This window comes from Eretmochelys imbricata, chromosome 1, assembly GCF_965152235.1.
Source record: "Eretmochelys imbricata isolate rEreImb1 chromosome 1, rEreImb1.hap1, whole genome shotgun sequence".
In the NCBI taxonomy this organism is placed as follows: domain Eukaryota; kingdom Metazoa; phylum Chordata; order Testudines; family Cheloniidae; genus Eretmochelys; species Eretmochelys imbricata.
Genome location: NC_135572.1, coordinates 188458021 through 188480030, shown reverse-complemented (window position 1 = coordinate 188480030; position 22010 = coordinate 188458021). Strand labels below are relative to the sequence as shown.

At 40.4% G+C, this 22010-nt stretch overlaps 1 protein-coding gene across 2 annotated transcripts in view; it reads left to right on the top strand.

The window, feature by feature from the left end:
- CRYBG3 (crystallin beta-gamma domain containing 3) overlaps positions 1-22010 on the top strand; it is a 124895-nt gene that overhangs the window by 48956 nt on the left and 53929 nt on the right. For both annotated transcript variants that reach the window (XR_013346505.1, XM_077820452.1), the window contains exons 4-7: positions 5160-9915; positions 11295-11342; positions 11683-11798; positions 12864-13011. Coding sequence is in view for 1 of the 2 variants with exons in the window: in XM_077820452.1 (XP_077676578.1) it covers positions 5160-9915; positions 11295-11342; positions 11683-11798; positions 12864-13011 (5068 nt within the window). In the remaining variant the exon portion in view is untranslated. The remainder of the gene's footprint in view (positions 1-5159; positions 9916-11294; positions 11343-11682; positions 11799-12863; positions 13012-22010) is intronic.

Genomic DNA, 22010 nt, shown 5'->3' with positions numbered 1-22010 from the left:
ATAAATTATGGCGCTGAGGTTTGCACTAATTTAACTAAATCATTGTAAAAACAGATTGCAGTTAAAGTAATGCAACTTTCTCTTGTAGCCAAGGCCTTACTCAGGAAGTAGCTGTACTACTTCCTCCTGTATTGTAGTACTCTTCCTTTATTATACAAGTTTAAAATAATTTCTCCCACTCACCTGAGTACCAGCTTCCTCCCTGAATATTGACCAATGGAACTGACTCTCACTAAATGTCATTAGATTGTAAAAGTGCTCCTGATTGCAGGTGTTCTATCAAAATGGTTTTGTAGAGTGTAGTGAGTGGAGTAATTAAAAGGCACTTGGGAGCTAGAAACAGACGACATTAAAGGGGAAAAGACAAATGGAAAAGGACAGTGAAGAGAGAGAAGTGACTGGGAAAACAGGGGGACTTGGGGGAAGGGATGGTGGGAACATGCCTGTTTGGTTTTCCTGATCTAGAGTATAGATGTCTGAGTGCATTTGAGGTAGGTCCACTCATAATATTAATTTAAATTCCAACCTAGACATGAAAGAAATCTTAGAATAAGTCAAGAGTTTAATGATTGCCAGCCATGCATTATTGAGCTTCCTTTCCCATGAGAAACACTCAGCATGAATTTCAATTAATTCTAATCTACTGCTGAAGATTAATTTTTGGGTTATCTATCATTAAATGGAAAGATATGATGATAAGCAGTAGCAAGAGAATTACTAGAGTGCATAATCCTCAACAGTATTATTGCTGTTTTTATTTTCACAACTAGGTACCCCCCAGAATGGTCATTGGTATGTCTACCCATGTATTAAAGGTCCTGTTTTATTAACCACTACTTTCTGGAAGTGATGTTTTGCAAAATACTAGAAAATCAAAGCATACTGTCCTATAGTCTGAGGTTGATTTTGCACTCAGTGGGAGGCTTCAGTTTTGGAAAAGACTCAAGTTTCCAGGCCTCGAGCCAAAGAAAGTAGAATTCATGAGCTTAGTCAGTGCATATGTGAGGGACAACAGACATAGGCCACATTATTCCTCCAGTACCCCAGCTGGCTGATTCACAGAGGCAATTATATCTACAGGGGTTTTGGTCCTCTTGTCCAGATAGAAGTGAATGGGAAAGGGGAAGGCAAGAGGGAAAAATAATGATATGGAGCAAGGTTATTAGTTTCTATTAAAACAAGGTTTTATAGTTGAGAAAATCAAACAAGAGCTACAGCATGGAGGGTAAATGAAGATGGTGAGTTGGTAAGAGTCTCAAGTTAAGGTTCCATTTGATTTTTCCATGTGTTTGAAATTGTTGATGATTTCATTGCAATTAAGAGCAATCTTCAGACTAGACTTTTTGCACTGTCAAATGCAGAGTTGAGGGAGGAAAAGATAGTGATATTTTAAGTTTTTAAGGAAGTTTTTAAGGTCAGGCTTGACAAAGCCCTGTCTGGGATGATTTAGTTGGGGATTGGTCCTGCTTTGAGCAGGGGGTTGGACTAGATGACCTCCTGAGGTCCCTTCCAACCCTGGTATTCTATGGTTCTATGATATGGGTAAAATACTACTGCTAATAAAACTACATTTAACTTCAGAAGGAGAGGTGTAAAGTAGATTAATGGTTGCTACGCTTAACAAAAATCTCGTATTATAAAAAAGATGGATGTTTTATGTGGTATAATATCCACTGGTTTGGGACTGACACAAAGGTGAGAAACTCAGGTTTGGTTTTTGCCTTTGCATTCCTCCTCAATTACCAGGGTAACTGGTAAAAGCCAATTACCCTGCAAACCTACTGTATTCCTGGATCAACAGAATAGGAGCAAAACAATCTGAAAAAGTAGCTTTTCTTCTATTCTGTGTGTGTTCTTATCAAAATCTTGTCTCCTAAGTTACTCTAAAAGGAAATGGGGTGGGAAAACTCATAAAATAGGGCCCCGAATAGTAAACACATACAGTATTACTGCATAAAACCCTCATCTCCCATCACATGGAATTATTTCACTGACTTTCCAATGTATATGACATTTTACAGACACATTATGGTTCAGTCTTAAATTTCACACGCTTAAGGCCGGTCTGCACTGACAGAGCTGCAACAGTGCAGCTGCACCGCTGTAGTACTTCAGAGAAGGTGGTGCTACTGTGCTGAGGGGAGAGCTTTCCTCATCGGTGTAGCTAATCTGCCTCCTCGAGGCGGCAGCTACGTCGGTGGGAAAGCTTCTCCCAGTGATACAGCATTGTCTACACCAGGGGTTAGGTCGCTATAACTGCATCACTTGGGGGGTCGATTTTTCACACCTCTGAGCAACATAGTTCTACTGATGTAAATTTATAATGCAGACTCAGCCTAAAGGCCTGATCTTTCAAAACACTCCTGGGTGTGGTTCCTACTACCCCAGCTGAATTCTCAACACATCTCTTGATAGTAATCATTGTGCTCTGTAGTGTTTCAGAAGGTAAGACTCCTAAAATCTACCATTCATTTGGTCTTTGTCCTTTCCTGAAAGATGTTGTTTTGCAGAGTATTTTTCCACATTCAGGAGTTATGCATTTTGATTTGTTAGGTATTAAGTGTGTGTGTGTATGTGTGTGTGTGTGTGTGTGTGTATATATATATATAGTTAGATTGAACAATATTATTTTTGAATAGAACTAATGACCTAGAGGTTTATTGTTGTCTGCTTGACCTACACCTAGCTTCTAGTAAGTTTTTGTAATGTTCGGTAACAATAAGTGGATGTAGTGTATAATCAAATGTTCAACAATAGTACTTGCAAAACTGCACAACTTATTTTTTGATTTAGTGAGCAGCCTTATTACACGGATTGCTGAAATACATTAACTAGATGAAAGGTAAAGTTTCATGCAGATTAAATACATTTTGAAAATACTAATAGTTTCAGTTATGAAAGTCTGAAGAGTTGGTAAAATACACTTTGTCATCTTGGTTATTTGGTTTGCCCATTGACACTGGATGATGTTGGTGTTTGTAGTTTTTCTTAATACCCATTTGGATTGAATATATTGCTTTTCCTTAATGTATTTGAATTTAATATTTCATAGCTGGATTCATGATAACAATTCCATTGTTAATAAATAGGAAGATGATAATTTGTATTACATCACAACTTGTGTGTTGCAAAATGAACCTGGATTTTATTGGAAATACCTCACATTTTATAGGCTGATGATTATATAGAATGCTCATCACATAATAGCACAGATAAAAATTCAAGAATTCACTGCATATTTTGGCCCATACCGTATGAACACACATACATCTGAGTCACTTTACCCAGATGAGTAGCCCTATTGAGTTCAGTGGGACTGCTCACGTGCCTAAATGTTTGTACAACTGGGGACTCTGTACCATATAAACAATGTGGAAATGAGAGTTTATGCTGCTCAAGTCCACACAGAATGGAACTCTGATTTTTAAAATGAAAAATGTGTACCTTTTTAATTGTATTGTTCGGGATGTATTCAGAGTGATTGTGTACACTCATTGATCCTCATTTAAAGAAATAAAATCCTTTATTTTTCTGCCCAATTTTATTAGTGAATGAACAAAAATACCCTGCTTCTCACTTGGATTATTTGCATAAAAATTCCTTAACTATAGTAAAACCCTCCCAATGCGGGTGGATTAAATGTGAACTCCAAGGGCATGTCTATACTACAGGTAAGAGCATGCCTCCCAGCCTGGGTAGACACACATGTTAGCTGTGCTTGAGCTAACATGCTAAAAATAGCAGCGTGGATGTCCTGGCACAGGCTATCTGCCTTGACTACAATTCCACCCAACCTCCTGAGTCTGAGCTCAGGTGGCTACACGAGCCACCACCTGCCACAATGTCCACACTGTTATCTTTAGTGCATTAGCTTGAGCAGAGCTAACATGTCTGTCTACCAGAGCTGTGAGGTATGCTTTTGCTGCAGTGTAGTCATACCTCTATGCTATGCTAAGACTGCCTGGGTTTTTTTGTCTGTATTTTTACAGACTAATTAGTCTTACATTAGAAATCAAAATCTTCACTTCCCTATTTTTGCTGGAGGGCTCTCCAGTGCACTGGAGAGCTACAGCGGGAGAGGGACATCACACTCACTTGCAACTGTGAGCTGCAACTTTCCGAGCCTTCAGCTAAGAAGAAGGAAGACACCAAGTCAGACTGTTTTAAAAATTTTAGGGGGGAGGCTTGTTTTTTGTTTATGTAGAGTTAACACAAAAGAGCTTTTTAAACACTCTGACTCAACATCCCCTCTCCCCTCAGTTGAAGGCTGGACAGTTGCAGGTCAGGTTCAGCTGTATATGATCTTACTTACCCATCCTAGTTCTCCAGAGTCCTCCAGTAAAAACAGGAAAGTCAAGATTTGCAATTCTCATTATTTTCTTATGTAAAAAATAGAATTGTTTGGAAGGTTTGAGTGATAAGGGAAAGCTTTGAGGTCACCCCTATTACATCATGAAAGAGTAGTAAAAGATAAGTAACATTTTTTTCTTTGAAGTGAAATATAAGACTAATTAGTGTCTGAATCCACCAAAAATGTTTCCCAAGTTTCAGCGCCTATTAGTTAGATATTTCCTCCAGCACTCAAACAGACTTTCCTCATTGTTGTTTTTCTCCATTCATTGCCATTCCCTCGGTCCCTACTCCCACTCCCTCCCTGTCCTGTAACTTTGGTCCGGAAAGCATCAAATTACTTTATTTTCCCCACAAACATTTCTTGCCTCTTACAGTTCTGTTGTTCTGTCTTGTACCCTCTTGTTCAGGGATGAGTTACCAGGTCCAAATTCAAAAGCAAACAAATTTCTCTAGCCATTTTCAGTTTTAGTGACCCTAGATTTTACTGTTAACGTTAGTAGGGTAAAACATTTTCAGACGGGTGTGACTTAATTTGAAGATGTACCCTTAATAGGTCTGTTTGATGGTGTTACTTTCTAATAAAACTTTTGTGTTTGTAGGGGTACCCATACACAGTATTTCTATTATCCTAGTATAAAGAGAACTTTTGGTGTATTTATAGCAGCATTAGAAGTTGGTTTATTCTGCAATTTAAAAAAAGTAGTATTGGATCATTTGTTCTCCAAATCAGCAAGCTAACTATAGATCAATGATAGTGAAGACTATTTCAATATTCTACTGCACTAAAATGATGTTTTTTGTTACAGGCACAGCGAATGTAAGCCAGATGCACCAGCAGTTACTTATGCAACCTATCGGGGTTCTGTACGGATTAAGCAGCTACTAAAGAAACAAGCAGAGGAGGCACTAAGAAGAGAAGAAAATACTGAAGGCAAACATATTTTCACTGTGACTGGAAATGGAGAAATCCAAACTGCTGTCCTTCCAAACTCACCATCTAATGTAAGAGTAGAAATTACAGGACCCCCGTCAAAAGAGAATCAAAAGGATCATGCTAAAGATGGCAAGGAAAATGTTAAAGCAAACCTCTCTGCAGTTAAAACTGAACTGAAAAAAACTGATGATGCTAAGGATATCTTAGATAGCAGTGAACGTGGAACAATTGAAAACACCTCTGCCTCATCCACTGAAACAAACTCCAACAGCAATCACATTGGAGAACTAGATTTGTTTGTTTCCTTAAATCATGCACCAGTTTCTGATACACCAGAAGTTAATAGAACTCATTTTCTAGGCTCAGTATTGTCAGCCAGAGACAACAGTAGTTCCAATTACCAGCTTATGGATTCTGTTAAAGCAAATTCTGGAAATAACAGATTGGCTGAAAAGGGGGCGAGAACGTTAGAAGAAACAGAAGCTCAGTTTCAATCAGACAATAATGCCACTTTTAGCTTTGATAAAGGAATAAATTCTTGTGTTCAAGTATCTCATGAAGACTCTAAGGAGACAGTGCAAAATGATTGCGAGTATTCATCCAAAACAAAGAGAGAGGCAGTTGATAAAGAACTACCATTGATAGAGGGTGAATATGCCTGTAATAGTCATATTGGTGGTCAGTTGGAGCTAAAGTTGGATGCCCAGATGTTCCCCTCTAGTAGCAGTGCATTTCCACATCAGGCAGATAAGCATACAGAAAATGCAAATAAAGATAGTGGCCCAAGGATGGATAATTCACAAAAATATGTGGCGGCTGAAGAAAGGGAGCAAGAAACACAAACCTTTCTAGCTAGTGTTCATTTTCCTTTAAATCAAGAAAGATCTACTGAAAAGTTATCGGAGGCTGTGAAGGACATACAATTTTGTGGAGTCAATAAGTTGATGGTAATAGACAGTCTACCCACTTCAGTGCCATCTGCCAAAACTGTTGAAGATACTGGCATGGACACAGTAAACAGTCCAGGTATTAAAGAGTTCAATGAGTCAGGGAAACCAACACATATCCAAAATGATCCCTCAGTAACTCTTGAGGGTGAATCTAAGGATATCAACACAGAGAACACTTCCATACCTTCCCTTGAATCTGAGGATGTTGAAACCACTAAGGTTTCATCTGCGTCTGCAGAAATAAATGTTGCTGGCACATCTCCATCAGCCCTTGAATGTGGAAGTGTGAAGACCCACATGCTGCCTCCTATCTTAGAATCTGAAGATGCCTGCCTTAGCAAAGCTATAACACCTGTCAGTATCGTCAAGATTTCTCCTCCAGTCCTTGAAGCTGAAGATGGTAGCTTGGATAATATTTCTCCTCCTATCCACAGATCTGAAGATGAAACCATGACCAAAAAAGCAACCAACTTACAAGATGTTAAAAAACCCAACATTTCTCCCCCTGACCATGTCTATGAAAATAGCAAGCCTCTTAAATCTGAAGGGATGACTCTCCCCAACAATGTAGTTCCTTCCAGGGTGCCCAACCTTACTGCTCCTTCCCTTAAAACTGGTGAAGTCTTTGTAGCCAATGTCCGAATTGCCAAATTATCAGTTACATCTGACAAGGTCAGTGAATCCAAATGTGCTTTTCTTGAAGGTGATACACCTAAGATAGTGGCTTCTTTCTTGGAAAATGGAGATGTCGGTGCACCTACAGTTATTTCTGCTGCGTTTGAAAATGCAGATGTCAGTGTAACTCAGATTTCACCTTGCTCTGAAGACATCAATGCTAAGTGTACATCTTTCACCCTAAAATCTGATGTCATTTTAGCTGAAAGTGACTGTCCTCCTCCTAACTCAGAGGATGTTTGCATTCCCAAGCTTGCTTCTCCTACTCTGAGGTCTAAAGAAATCTCCAAGCTTTTTCCTTCTGCCCTTGAAACAGCAGATGTCTTGGACAGTATTAATCTCCCTATTGTTAAGTATGAAGTTGTTAAAAAGGGCAAAATTTCCTCCAACCTCAGAGTTGGTGATGAGACTGATTATGTACCTCCAGATATACCTCCTGCCCAAAAGCTTGAAGATGCCTGGTTAACCAAATCTATAACATCAACTACCTGTCCTTTGGAACTTGTGGAAGTGAGTTCTAGTGTAGACTATAGTAAGGATGTGCACAAAACTCCTTCAGAGCAAGTAAACCCTTGCAACCATATTCCTGCAATGACAAAAAACCGAGCTAAAATGAATGATCACACTGCTTCGTTTACAAAATCAAGCAACGTCTGTTCTCAGAAAACATGGGAAGATAAGGAAACAGGAAAGCAAGTGCACATTGAATCCCAAGACACTGTTCTATTTAAAAAAGCCGAAGAAATCGTTGATGCGGTTTTACGGTTGGCCATAGAAGAAATAAGATCAAAACAAGCAGCTGGTGTCTATCAGCCTTGTGGCAGCAAGGACAGTTTAATAAAGCTGGATATCCTAAAAGAACAGAAAACTAGAAAAATACAGTTGGAAGCAAAAGTAAAACATTTTAATGAGAGCTATGCAGGAAGCTCCTCTGAAGTTAAAGAAAAGGAAACAGTTGCTACAAATACTCAGGCTGAAAAGATACCATTTAACATCACTCATAAAACTGACCTACATAGTTCAATAGCACTAAAAGCAAGAGAAATAATTAATGAAGTTATTAACTCAGCCAAACAAAAACTGATGTTTAATCAGCTTGAAAACAGCGAGAGTAGGAGCCCTTCTGAAACTTTTGTGCTTAAACATAAGACTGGATTCTCAAAGACTCTAAACACAGATGTTCAATTAGTTGCCAAAACTCAAGAAATAGTCAAAGAGCCCTTGGGTTTAAACCAAATAGGAAAGGAATTAACCCAAAATGTTGCTAGGGACTGTGAAATAGCAGGCTGTTCCGTTCCTTTACTTCTAACTAGGGTGGAAGGCAGCACAGATCTGACCATAGGGGGAGAAATGGTTCCCAGTAATGGACTTTCACATCAAAGACATGGACTTCTACATTCTGATGATTTAGCAAGTCTGGAATCTGACCTTGCAATAATGGCAAAAGGTGAATGCTCTAAAACTGTCTATGATAGTACAGTTACGACAGAAATCAGTGATAAAACTAGCATTTGGACAGCTAGCAATAAATCTGAGGAGACTTTACATGTATTAAATAGAGATACTGTTATGATTGAAGAGAGGATGCCACCATTACAGTTAAAAGATTTGTGCAGTAATACAAATATGCCAGAACATATATCAATGCCAGCCTTGACTTTTAATTCATCACCTTTCCTTCATGACGAATATACCTGCATACCTAGCAAATCCAAAGATGAAAGTAGTCTTTCAGGTTTAGACAAAAGTTGTGCAGGTAAATGTCCGCCAGAACTTTGTGGCAAGGAGGAGGTTTTTATGTTTGTACAGGAAAAAGCAAACCCGAAAGATTCACAAGCCAACAGTGAAGAAGGCAGTGGAAAAACAGAAGCAAATGAGTTACCGCAGGATAAAAACAGATTAAACACACAGTTCATTGTGTCTGAATCTTCTGTAACTATTAAGGACATTGAAGGGAAAAGTTGTTTCGGCTCAGATTTTGCCAATAAAGATGACACACTGAAATCAACACTGATGATGGATCAAGATTTACAAAGAGATAATGCACTTGGAAAAAAGAGTCTGAACAATAATAATGATACAGAAGAACTGACAAATCTCTCAGCCTTTTCTCCACAAGGTGAACAGTGGGAAAACAATTCTTTATTTACTGTATTGTATGAAGGCTCTCCTCAAGAGGAGAACCAGTTCGTTTCAACTGACCAAAAGCAAGCTCACTCAGTCTCTCCTCCTGACCTGTCTCTGGATAATATTGAACATCTTTGGATGTGTGAAACAGCAAAGAGCAAATATGAGCCTGTCAGTACTTATGAAAAGGACAACAAATTAAATGAAACATTAGATAACTGCAGCTCAGAGTCATTTATGACAGTGGAGGCTAAGCGGTTTAAAATTTACCCGTTTGCTTTGTCTCCTATATATGAAGATGACAGCCCACAAGAAGACCAGCTGTCTACTGATGTCTCACCAGGAGGCCATTCTATTGGAAAATCCAAAGACAATGCCAACCACTCCTCATCCGTCTTGTCACTTCTCCAGTCAGTTTCTGAGCGTTTGAAATTTAATAACCAGTTCAGTGAGGAGGATGAGGAAGACTCTTATGAAGAAAACATGGTGGATGTTCAGAAAGAAGACTCTATTACCAGCCAGTGGGCAGGCAGCTCAAACTTGGTGCTTCTAGAAAATGACCAAGAAAGGGCTCCACTTTCCAAACAGTCACTTATATATTCAAAAGAACTGCTTAGCCCTAAAAAGCAATCAGAGCCATTTCCAGAAGAAACTTGTCTTTTTCCTAATCTGACACATTCTACTCAGTTTCAACAGAAAGCTGATGCTGCCACGAAACCTCTCTCTAGGAGTGTGTATTACCAGTATTTTCAGACAGCCAGCAATTATTCATGTGAGAAGGGAGTCAGACTTGGAAGTGTCCTTCAGGATGGATTATTGCCAAGGGATCATAAGCCTCAAGACAACAATTGGCCAGAATCAGGAGCTTTTCCAGCGGTAAGTTGTCATGTTATATAAGTAATAACTAAAGTGATGATGAACCCAGTTGCAATTACCATCTTTTAAAAAACATCTTAACTGTCTTATCTAAATTCATTCAATTGTAGGGTACGAGGTAAGCCTATGATTGCAGACAATTACATTTTCTCATTGAAGCATTTTATAAATAAAATGCAGCCAGTTACTGGGGCCAGATCATAAACAGTAGAGGAGATCCTGCAGCTTCTAACAGTAAAACAGCAAGTAAATAGAAAATACGCTCAATAATAGCAACATGCAGGCTTGTCCTTTGAATGGCATTTTAAATGTGAAGATGACTGGGGCAAGGCACACAGAGAGTTCAAGGAGGGGAACAGAATTGTCTTGAAAAACTGCTCTTTTACATTTACTCTACTTTTGATTTTATTGTTCCTTTACTCCCTGAGAATATGGTTCAGTGTTTGGTGTATCCTTCAGTTCTTCTGTAGCCTCCAACTCAGCTATGTCTACACTTACCGTGGCATGTGGAATACAGGCATTGCACACCCCCACCCCCAGCATGGGTATAAATAGCAGTGTAGATGGGAAGCACTGCTTATGTGAGTAGAGTACAGACACACCAGAATATTAGGGTGTATGCTCTACATGGCTCCCTACACACCCAAGCAGTGCCTCCCATGTCTACACTGCTGTTTTTGGAAGTGTAGTGTCCAGTGGCCTCCTCCCTGATGGAGCCTTTCCCCACCTCAGCAAAAGGCTCCTACAGCAGGGAAATGCTCTGGCAATTGGGGAGGGAACTGGAAAAGGCTGCAGCATCTTCCCACTGCCAGAGCCTTTCACTGCTGCGCGTAGCTACACACCACAGTGTACACACAACCTGCTTTTCCCTGTGCTACATGTACCATACGCTCTGCCACAAGTGTAGACAAGGCCATAGCTGCAGCCAAATAGTCAAGCTCTTTCTACGGATTAGCACTCCTGTTTCAGTTTATTTAAAGTGAGGTCAGTTGAGAGGAGAGAAGTAGTATTTTGTGATGATTTGGGGAAATGGAAGAGAGTGGTCACAAGTAAGAGTGTCATAGCCTGAAGAAATAAGCTCTGGTGTGGTACAATATCTCTCTTCTAGTTTGGGGAAGGGGGAGTGTGGGAGGAAATAGTTCTACATGGTTCTGATTTTCATTAAAGCTCTCCTCATCTAACATTTGTGGGTTTTTTAAGGATTATTTTTTTGACCCACTGTATTAAACTGCCTAAGCCTAATTTGCATAACAGTGAGGCTAGGATCAGCTGTTGTCACTAATTAAAGTAATATGTTTTAAAGGAACACTGGTCTTAAACAATTCTGTGCGCTACTGTTGCAGTTTTAATGGTTATTTTCCACATCATTTTAATTTCAGAATCTTACTGACAGGAAGAGCCTCGAATGCAATCCAAGACCAGGAAAAGTAAGTGTGATCTTGTCACGGTGTAGGTTAATATGATTTAAATCACCATCGGTATCTTAAGGAGTAGCAAAATTTTGAAAGAAAAAATGTTATGTCAAATTTGAGTACTTGTAATGCTGCACATGCTAATCATTAGATTAGATGCAAAAAAATTCTAGCCTAGGGGAAGCCTGCTTAGTTTGTCTGATTATTTAGTTCAGCAGTCTACAATTGAAGAAAATATGTACAATGCTGGTAGCGCATATACAAAATCAGAACCTGTTTAATAAAAAGCAAAAATTAGGAACCTAATCCATATGTTGAAGTGCCCCTTGTTCACATATAATGTCTATTGTTTTAGATGATTATTTATGACATTCCTGGGGAGAAAAGTAAACGAGAAATATACCATGATCTACCAGATGCCACATCCTGGATCTTTCCAATAGGAACATTGCTTAGAGTTGTTAGAGGATGGTAAGTAATACATGCCTTATTTAAATGGTATCTTTTCAGAAGATAAATGTGTATTTTTCTTGTACCTCTGCCTCTATTATTTATAACACAAGTTTGATATGCAGGAGCATCTTTTCTTGGTTTATAATTACAGTGACATTTACAAGTAAAGCAATATGGTAAGTATTCCCTCTGCTGGGAACTAGCTTAAAGCAGAAGGAAGTTTGTTTTATAACCAAAGCTAAGTTTTCACAGTTTAATTTCATTAACCACGTGATGTTGTAAAATGAGCTGTAAGACATACATGCTCAGCTGCTGTTTGAAACATGGCGTTAAAAAGGGAGGGACATAGTGGGATACAGAAGAATATTTAGGATAGACTATATGAATCTTTCTAAATCCATTTGCAAAGCTTTAGTGCACAATGAGGTAATAGATGCTTTGGAAAGCTAAGGCTGTGAATGCATCTGTCATACATGCGTGCCCACAGTTATTTTATACAGCATAGGCTTCTTGAAGTAAGTGCATCAGACCATTCATCTCCCCCACACCATAATACAGTGTCATGGTAACATTAATATAGTTTGAGACTGGCCCAGTTATTTCTTCAAATGTTTTATGCTTGTTTAGTAACCACTGGGTGCCATAGTGGTAATTGCACGTTTTACAATTATATGGAATTCAGGACCCGGCTTAGTTAATTTGCCTGGAACTAGAAAAGTAGGGTGTTTAACTTGCTTCGCTTTTCCAATTACTGCTTAGATTTCTGCAAATAAGGCTTTTAATCATTCTGGTTAGTCATAACCTTGGGCTCTTGAGTAGGTGCATCTAAATATATATGTTTGGGACACAGAGCTATATAATAGAAGGGAAGAAATGACTATTTTATTTTTTAAGTACAGAAATGAAGCACAACTTACATTCGACAAGTGGAATATGGATAGAGAGGGACAGTGCATGAAGGGACACTGATAACTGGCTTCATGGAAAGAGCTCTCTACTGAACTTTCCTAGCATGAGTGTTATATAGCCATGGTTTTAGTCTGCATAATAGTTACAATTCTCTTAATGATTTCATTATTACAGCTGGATTTTGTATGAAAAACCAAAATTCCAAGGAGAGAAATATGTGCTAGAAGAAGGAGAAATGGTCCTGAATCGTCTTTGGGATCTTCGGGACATGAAACACCATCCAAGGAACCTTGCAGTTGGTTCTATCAAACATGTAACAAAGGTATAGACTTTGTTGATAATAGGACACAAAATGCAAACATTAACATCAGTGGTAGCAGTGTCCTTATAAGAACGGACGCTGCGTGTCTGCTGTATGTTTCCTGTCTCGTCTTCAAACTAGTGGCCAGGGGACCTTAAGACTGTTGACACAAGTCTCAGAGTTTTGAACTTTTTGAAGCCTTTTGATCCTTACCTCACTGTCCAATTCTTCAACTTTCTTCTTCCCAACCCAAGACTGTACTCTTCACTTTCTTCTTAAGTGCTTAAGTCTACTCATCTTCCTCTGAATGTAATAAGCAGATAGTTTATATGCTCTTGTCCCACAAAAGTCTTCAGCCTGATTCACTGGTGCCCCTTCTTTATCACAGACATTTGATTGCCCAATTAATTTAAATCATATGAATTAATTCTGATTCTTTGTTACAAACATTTTTCTGTTCAACATTGGACTGTCCACAACAGTCTGTCTGGTTCTCCTTTTGCGCACTAATGGTCGCTAATTAGTATCTATACCAAATATTCTTTAAAAATTGTGCCTTACCATTTTCTGATATAGTTTTTTTCGGTTACTGTAATATTCTTGCAGATAATATACTGATGGGTGTAATAGACTTAAGATGATTAGATAAGAGACAGTTCAGAAACATGACCGACTGTGATATTCAGTTAAGTGAGTCCCTTTTGAGTAGGTATAAGCCAGATTTCACTTATGGAAATAAAATATGGGACTGGAAAAACACACCACATAACTCAGATAACAAAAACAAAACATGAACCTCAGCCTAACCTTTCTCCCCAAGCTTGCCTGTTCCCAGGATCTCCTGTAGAATCTACTCTATGTTCTAGTCCCCTCTGCTACAGAGAAATGTCTTGTATCTTAATTAGAGTTAAAATCCACCTCCAGTGAGTCAGTAGTTGTTACTCTTAATCTTTAGTTTAGGATGGCTCCACAGAGGAGCATTATATTCTTATGTAGCATTTTAGGAACTGCCCCTGTTACAGTCTCCTTTGTCAGTAAAATGGGGAAGGAATGGGTCTAAACACCATGATGTTCACTGGGTATTCTCATATTTATCAAGCTTCATTGTATATCATCTGTGTGGTTTGTCAAGTGTATACCAACTTGCTGTCATGATATTTCAGTTTCTAATATGCACAATCCCAAGTTTGTACTTAGAATTCACTATCAAATCCAGACATGGCTAAAGGGAGGAGAACTGCTTTTCTTAGTATATAGTTTGGGCTGAAATTGTATTGAAGTAACTCCTCACTTAACATTGTTGTTATGTTCCTGGAAAATGCTACTTTAAGCGAAATGATGTTAAGCCCCACCTATTTACATTAATTCTTCTGGGGAAATTGGATTCGCTTAAGTTCCATGGAAATTTTTTTCGCCAGACAAAAGACTATACAGATATATATATACACACACACACCCCTATACACGGGACAAGTTTTAAACAATTTAGTACTGTACACAGCAATGATGATTGTTAAGCTTGGTTGAGGTGGTGAAGGAAGAGGGTGGGATATTTGCCGGGGAATGCCTTACTGCTAAATGATGAACTGGCACTCAGCTGAGCCCTCAAGGGTTAACACTTGTTAATGTAGCCTCTCACTCTACAAGGCAGCATGAATGGAGGGAGGAGAGAAAGCAAGGCAGAGAGAGACAGAGAGACACACCTTGGGTGGGGGGAGGGGAGGGGAGAGAGAGAGAGAGAGAGATGTGCATTGCCCCTTCAAGTATGCTGACCATACTCTAAGTACACTGCCTTTTTAAGTACTGTAGATCAGCAAGTTGAGACAGCAGCTGCTGCCAGCAAGCTCCCTCCGTCCTGAGTCCTGTCGTGTCCCCCTTGCTCTGTGGAGATGGCTTAATGGGGTAAAGGAGTTGGGGAAGGGGGACACCCTGACATTAACACCCCTCTCCTCCTCCTTCTGCGCCTTCTCCCCTCCCCCCTCCCCCCCCCCCCCACACACACACAAGCAGGAGGCTCCCGGGAGCAGCTCCAAGGCAGAGGACAGGAGCAGCACATAGCACTGGGAACTCAGGGGATCTGATGGGGGGCTGCTGGTCCACCTTGGTTCCAAGCCCCCACCACTAGCTCCAACAGGCTGCTCTTTCTTCAAGCAGTGGACAAAACAGGTGGCTGCCAAACCATGTTATAAGGGAGCATTGCACAACTTTAAATGAGCATGTTCCCTAATTGATCAGCAATGAAACAATGTTAACCGGGACGACTTTAAGTGAGGAGTTTCTGTACTTACGTGTAATATAGGTGCATTTCCTGTATCCATGTAACATATGTACCCAGCATCACAATACTAGCAAAAGGCTCAGTTGGGATTCATAAGGGTTAGTGGAACACCTACAAAATATGATTGTATTTGCATCCAGAAATTAAAAAGCCACTTTGTTTAAAAATAAAAATCAAGAGCATAAAACTAAACATAATGCATCTGTTATTGTTCATTGAAAGAGCAATATATTTAGCAGACCTTGTGATTTAAAAAGAATCTGCACTCATTTTGCTGAGCACAGCATTCTAAAAGTTTACATGGTGAGAGCCCTTTATCGTGAATGAATTGTAACTTGTATTAAAATGTGAAAGCGTCTTATTAAAATGGGTATTTTTGCATCTCTGCTGGTCTACTAATCATTTCAAAATTTATAATATTTGTGTCACCAGTGAGAAATGGGCATAATATCAAGCCATTGATGGTAAACAAGTTTCATTCCCACTTAAAGATTGAAAAGAAAAGAGAGAAATTCAAAAGAAGTCAACTGAGGACATGACTTATGAGAACAGTGAACTTAATTTGTCGAGTGCAAAAAGCTGATGCTAAGAGGAAACATTACAGGACAGAATATGAATTATGAATATTGGAAAAGAAGCAACGAATTACTGAAATTCAACACCAGTAATAAAATAAGGAACTATGGGCTAAGATTAGAGGAGGATGAATGTATCTAGGACGGCCTGCCAGACAATTTAATCTGGCCCTCGAGCTCTCGCTGGGGAGTGGGGTCAGGGCCTGCTCTGCATGCATGTGCCACAGCTCCGCGCAGCTCCCGGAAGCAGCGGCATGTCCCCCCCCCCCGGCTCCTACATGTAGGAGCAGCCAGGCGGCTTCACACGCTACCTCCACCCCAAGCGCCGCCCCCGCAGCTCCCATTGGCTGGGGACTGTGGCCAGTGGGAGTTGCGGGGGCGGTGCCTGCGGACAGGGCAGCTCACAGAACTACCTGGCCGCACTGCCACGTAGGAGCCAGAGAGTGGGACAGGCTGCTACTTCCAGCAGATGCTTGAGGTAATCCCCACCCAGAGCCTGCACCCCCTCCCATGCCCCAACCCCCTACCCCAGCCCTGATCCCCTTCCCACCCTCCAAACCCCTTAATCTCAGCCTGGAGCACCCTCCTGCACCCCAAACCCCTCATCCCCAACCCCACCCCAGAGTCCACACCTCCAGCCGGAGCCCTCACCCCAAACCCCTGCCCCAGCCTGGAGCACCCTCCCACACCCTGAACTCCTCATTTCTGGTTCCACCCCAAAACCCGCATCCCTGGCCAGAGTCCTCACCCCCTCCTACACCCCAACCCCAATTTTGTGAGCATTTATGGCCCGCCATACAATTTCCATACTTAGATTTGGCCCTTGGGCCAAAAAGTTTGCCCATCCCTGATCTAGGATGTTAGAGGAAACCTTTGGATGGTGAGAACACTAATAATAATTGTGTCACAATCACTAGAAATTTTTAAAAGAAGAGTTAAGTAGGTTTTGGTCAACCATGAAATCCTTTTTCCAGTCTCCCATGGCATGGTTTGTTTTTGTGGACCACAGCTGGGAGTGTTGTACACTGCAATACAAGGTTTTAATATTAGCATATTATAGACAAGTCCCCAAATACTTGAGCAATGACCTTTTGCCTAGCAATTGTGATAGGCTAGGGCTGCTCTGCTATCAGTTCCTAGGTTCATGCAGAACTTTGTTGTGTGTAGGAATTCCTTAGCTGAAGATTTTTCCTACAATCAGGGCCTAACGGAAGTATGCCTTTTCAGGGTGTGCATACGTGCTTAAATCAGTGCCTTATGGAACTCCTTCTTAAGGGGAAGTTTACTATGCACTATATATTTTAATTGATCAATCCTTGACCTTTTGGAGTTGATATATGTGTGTGACATGGGAAAGTTTGCAACGTTGTTGGAGCTGTGTTGGAAGGTTTGACTATCATCCCTTTTGTCGATGGGGTGGTTTGCCTGATGACTATTGGGTTTACCTTTCTGTCCGATCAGTTTGATGATATTGGCTGTGTGGCTGGGCTGGTTGGTTTTTCTTTTAATTTTTTAATGTTTTTTTTATTGCGTTTTTTGTGTTTGTTGGATGCCCTCAAATAGCATCTTTATAAGTTAGTTAAATAATTGGGGATAGGGTAGTGCACTGGCAGGAGGAAGACAGGCATTTACGGAGAAAGCTGTGGTGGTGCATTTAATATTTTATTTTTACAGGGCAGATGTTAGTGTATTGAAAAACAACTGGACAGTAGCTCAGTGTTCTGATTTGGGTGAAAGTCTCCACATGAAGCAGAGATTCTGTTAACTTTGTGGTAGCTTGTGGCTCAGCTCATTGTGGATGCAAATTGGATGTATGGTATATTTAATTTGCAAGAACCAAAACTAAATCCCAAAGAAATGGATTGTGCAACTAGAGAAACTCAAACCCACTTGAAAGAAGGGTGAGGTTGGGTTCTACCCACGTACATGAACGTCAGGTCAGGCCAGCGAAATCTCCACAGACACAGGCTGATTGATTGCTGTTTCCATAGCTCAGCCCACTCAGCCAGCCATCTCAAACCCTCAGACCCCAGTTTTTTGTAAGACCTCCTCAGAGATTCAGAGTCATATAATTCTTGTCCTGGACACAGGTAGCTCTTTTCACAGGTCTCTGGAAATCAAAAGGGGATGCTAGGTGATGGGCTTGCCCCTCAGAACCTCAGTTGTCTGCAGAAAAAGGTCACCACCTTATCCATCCTGGAGAGGTTTTTGGTTCCTGGAGCCCATGCGTACTGTGACAAAGTCAGGCCCGACAGCTGCAAGAGGGTGCTAGAGAATTTGACAGTCACCAGAAACTGCTTTCAGACAGATTTACAGGTCTTCAATAGGTTTGTGTGGCCTGGAAGGCAGATATGTTAGACCTAGAATGTTAACGGCCCTCTTCCCTACTAGCTGAGAAGGGATTACCTCAGGTCAGTTAGGGACACCTGAATCCAATTAAAGGCTGCCTGAGATCTTTTAAAGCCCCTTCTTAGAGAAAGGGGGAAGAGAGGGAATCAAGCTGCTGCCAGGCTAGACGCAGCAGGGCAAGCTGCTCCAGAGTGAGAGGCTGTGCTCCTTCTCATGGGGAAAACAGCCAAACCTGAGTGCTGGCTAGGGGAAGGACTGACACCCCAGGGCAAACAACAGGATGACGCCCCAGCTAGACGGTAGGGAAAGGTTTCCCCCTTGGTTTTTGTATTTATGACACTGTTTCCTTTTTATTTGGTGAAGGATCCCCCCCTTAGATCGACCCTGAGGCCTACCCTGAAAAGATGACCAAAGGGCTGATTTACCCCAGGCCTGCCATCGCCAGAGGGGGAAGCACTAAGTCTGGTGAGAGAAAGGAGGTGCCTTGTCACAGTACCCTCATGCTGGGTAGCCAGGAAATGGTCCTCCTGTCAAGAAGCTTGTAACTGAGCAGCAGCAGGTAACACCTCAGCTGCCTTTACATTGGAGGGGAATAGCGTAATCATGAGCTCCCTGGCCTAGGAGAGACACTTCAGAATCCCTAGAGCGAAGCTGATACGGGACTCTGCTATTTAATGTGAAGGATGTAGGAAAGCCTGTAATGTTTTATGAAGATTATATGTTCCACCTGTTTTTCTGATTGTCATTGTGTGGTTTACTGGATGAGAATAAGCAGTTCATTCAAGCAGCAGATACTTGCAGGAAAACGGAAAAATCGCTTCAGATAGCTGCACTTACCAGTGTCTAATGGACAATGCACATGTCATTCATTTTTAAAATTTCCCCTCCAACCATGCTCAGCTCACCATTCTGACTTGTAACTACAGGAGGGAAGGGGGGGTCTAAGTGGGGGAAAAAGGGCACAAAGAACCTGGGATGGATAAAAAGACTACTGGTCACAAGTCCCCAAAGGGAAGATTTGCAGATATCTGAACCCAGCTGGACCTGCTGAGTAATCATGGTTGGCACCCAGGGCCTGAACTAGAAGTGGGAGAATGGCGGGATTCTATGCTGAGAGAGGTGAAGGTGCAGGCCTGGCAACCTGTGTAGTGCACTACATGAGACTGGAGAGGGATTAAAGGTGCACCTAGTCCTGAACTGTGACCTTTAACGCTAAGAATTTGGGGACACTAGTTATGCCTGCTTTGTAGTAAACCTGCTGCCAGTGGGAATAGGACTGTTTCAGAAGTCCCTATTCTCTGAGGGTTGGTTTGGATATTCCCTGAACCACTTTCCAGACTGAAGAAAGGAGTTGCCTTTTCTGGTGGTCCCTAAAGATCCTGAGGAGGGAAGCAGCAGTTTGTTGCTCCTATGGAACCATGGAGGAAGCAATCTAGCCCCAGAATGGTGATGATGGGGAGGAGAGGAGAAGAGAAGAGAAACAGTCATGGCACCTTGAAGATGTTTAATGTTAAAGGCAGAGAGGAATAGAGAGTGGTGCTCCCTGAAGCACTTAGACAGCACTCATTACCACGGCAAATAAACACCACTATTCAGTGATGTCTTTCTCTCTGTTTAACTCTTTTTTTTTTCCTGTGCCTTAGTAACATGACCCCAGCAGGCAGAAATGCCCACCTATCGTTTATATTTGGAAATAATTGCGTTTGCACAGGGACGTGCCCTTTACTAAATCTCAATTTATTAAGTAGCAAACTATAATGTTTTCGTGATTTTTACAGTAACAAAGTGGAATATCCCTGGAGATTATTTTGTATCTATCAGATTTATATAAAAAGAAATTAGAGAGGATTCAAGGAGGTGTGGTGATCAGACCCAGATTTGGTTTAGACTGCTTCAGCTTCAAACTTGTCATAATAGCTAGATTTTAGGTATAATATGGTTGGAATATTCCAAGGTTATATCAGCTCCAAATGATAAAAATTTCACCAAGATAAGCTGTTCATGTAAGGTTTCTACTATTCTGACCTGACATCTCAGTAAAATAAAGGTTCTTGCATGATTTTGGTTCCATATGACCATAAATTGGAAAACAAACTTTTTTTTCAGTTTTGTATCTGACCTGAAACCAAGTGTGGTGATGGATTTGCATTCAGGTATCTGAAATTTGAAGGGGTTCAGATAGGAGGTACTGGTTCTTAACCTCCAAATTATCACATTTTTGGAGATTTTGTTTTGTAAAGACTGGTTTAATTAAAAGTCTTACTGAAGTTTCAGTAAGTAATGCTGCCTGCTAAATAAGTTTGTTCAGGCAGATCTGATTATCCCAGGGCAAATATTTACTGATCTAATATCCACATATTTAAAATATATAAACTATGGTACAGTATGGGTATATATTTGCAAAGATGTAATATGTATCTTGTACAATAACACCTAAGGGTAAATTTTACCTTGCTCTGAGGTCAGTGGGCTAACTTCATCCCCCAAATAAACAGATGAAACTTGTTTGGCTTCTAGGGGACCAGCTTATTACAGCACAGAATTTCATCCATTGGGTGTAAATCAGGGCACAGTTTGTAACCTAGGCCTAGATTTTTAAAGATATGTATGTGTTGCTGAGATCAGTTTTGCAATGTCTAACTGATTAGGAGCCTAAATCTCATTTTCCTAAGTGATTTGAGCCCTTATGAGCCTAATCCCATTGACTTGCATAATAAAATTGCATGTATAAAATTAAAATTACATATTGTTTGCTCAAATTTTATTACCTTTAAAAATTGATGTGTTAATTGCTTTTGGTCATGACCACAAGTTACTGTGAAAGGAATTGGTGCAGTTCGCAAAAATATCATCATAATTAGTAGAGAGGTCAAGTTTATGGGCCTCCAAGTCAGGCTGGACGGACACCAAGACAAAATTAGGGAGCTTGCACTGCCCCTGCTTGGGCTTCACCTTCTTTGTGAAGAACTATATTATTCCAGTCTTTAGTGCTGTCAGTGGAGCGCTTTTGATGAACGCTAAAACTAAAAATAAATCTGGAAGCATTTCCAAAAGAATAATAAGAAGCATATAGACTCATTCCAAGCATCAACTTTAGAATGATGCTCCTTAGGTAAACTGAAACAAAATAAATATTGACTCATATGAGATACTGTGTCTGTGCAGTTAAAAATACCTCATTTCTCCACCTTTCTCACCATGTAATCACTGTATTATGCTTGCTGAAAATTATTTTTGGCATAATTCTCTCTTGAATTTTATGGTAGAAAGTTCTAATTTTCTTAACAAAAACTGAATTGTTTGATTCCAGAATATGGGTGCATGTTGTATAGGCTAAAGTCATAAATGTATAAACAGTATATGATATATAAGGAGGAGAGGGAAGGAAGGAAAGAGGGATATTTTCTTGTACCTTAAGCAGTTACTGCCTAATTCATTAGGAAAATCACAAACAAGCAAAGTTTGAAAGCCTGGATTACAAAATATATAGACTATAGCAGAAAACATGAGCCTTAGAAAATATCTCTTCCAATATTGTGGCTGTATCATATGCACATGCTCATGTGAACTACAAATTGGACTTTTTTACCTGCTCAGCTGTATATTTAGAGCCAGAGGCATGTGCAGCATTTCCTTAGCAATTTTCTATAAGGTAGTATTGTGCTGGCAATTTGCTACAATATCTTTCTGGTTTTGATCTTCTGATACAAAAGCATAGTGTTGCAATCTTTTATGGCTGAAAACAAATACTGTGCATTGTTTGCTAGGTACAATACAAAGGAAATGTGATTGTGTGAGAGAGCATTGCTAATGTATTA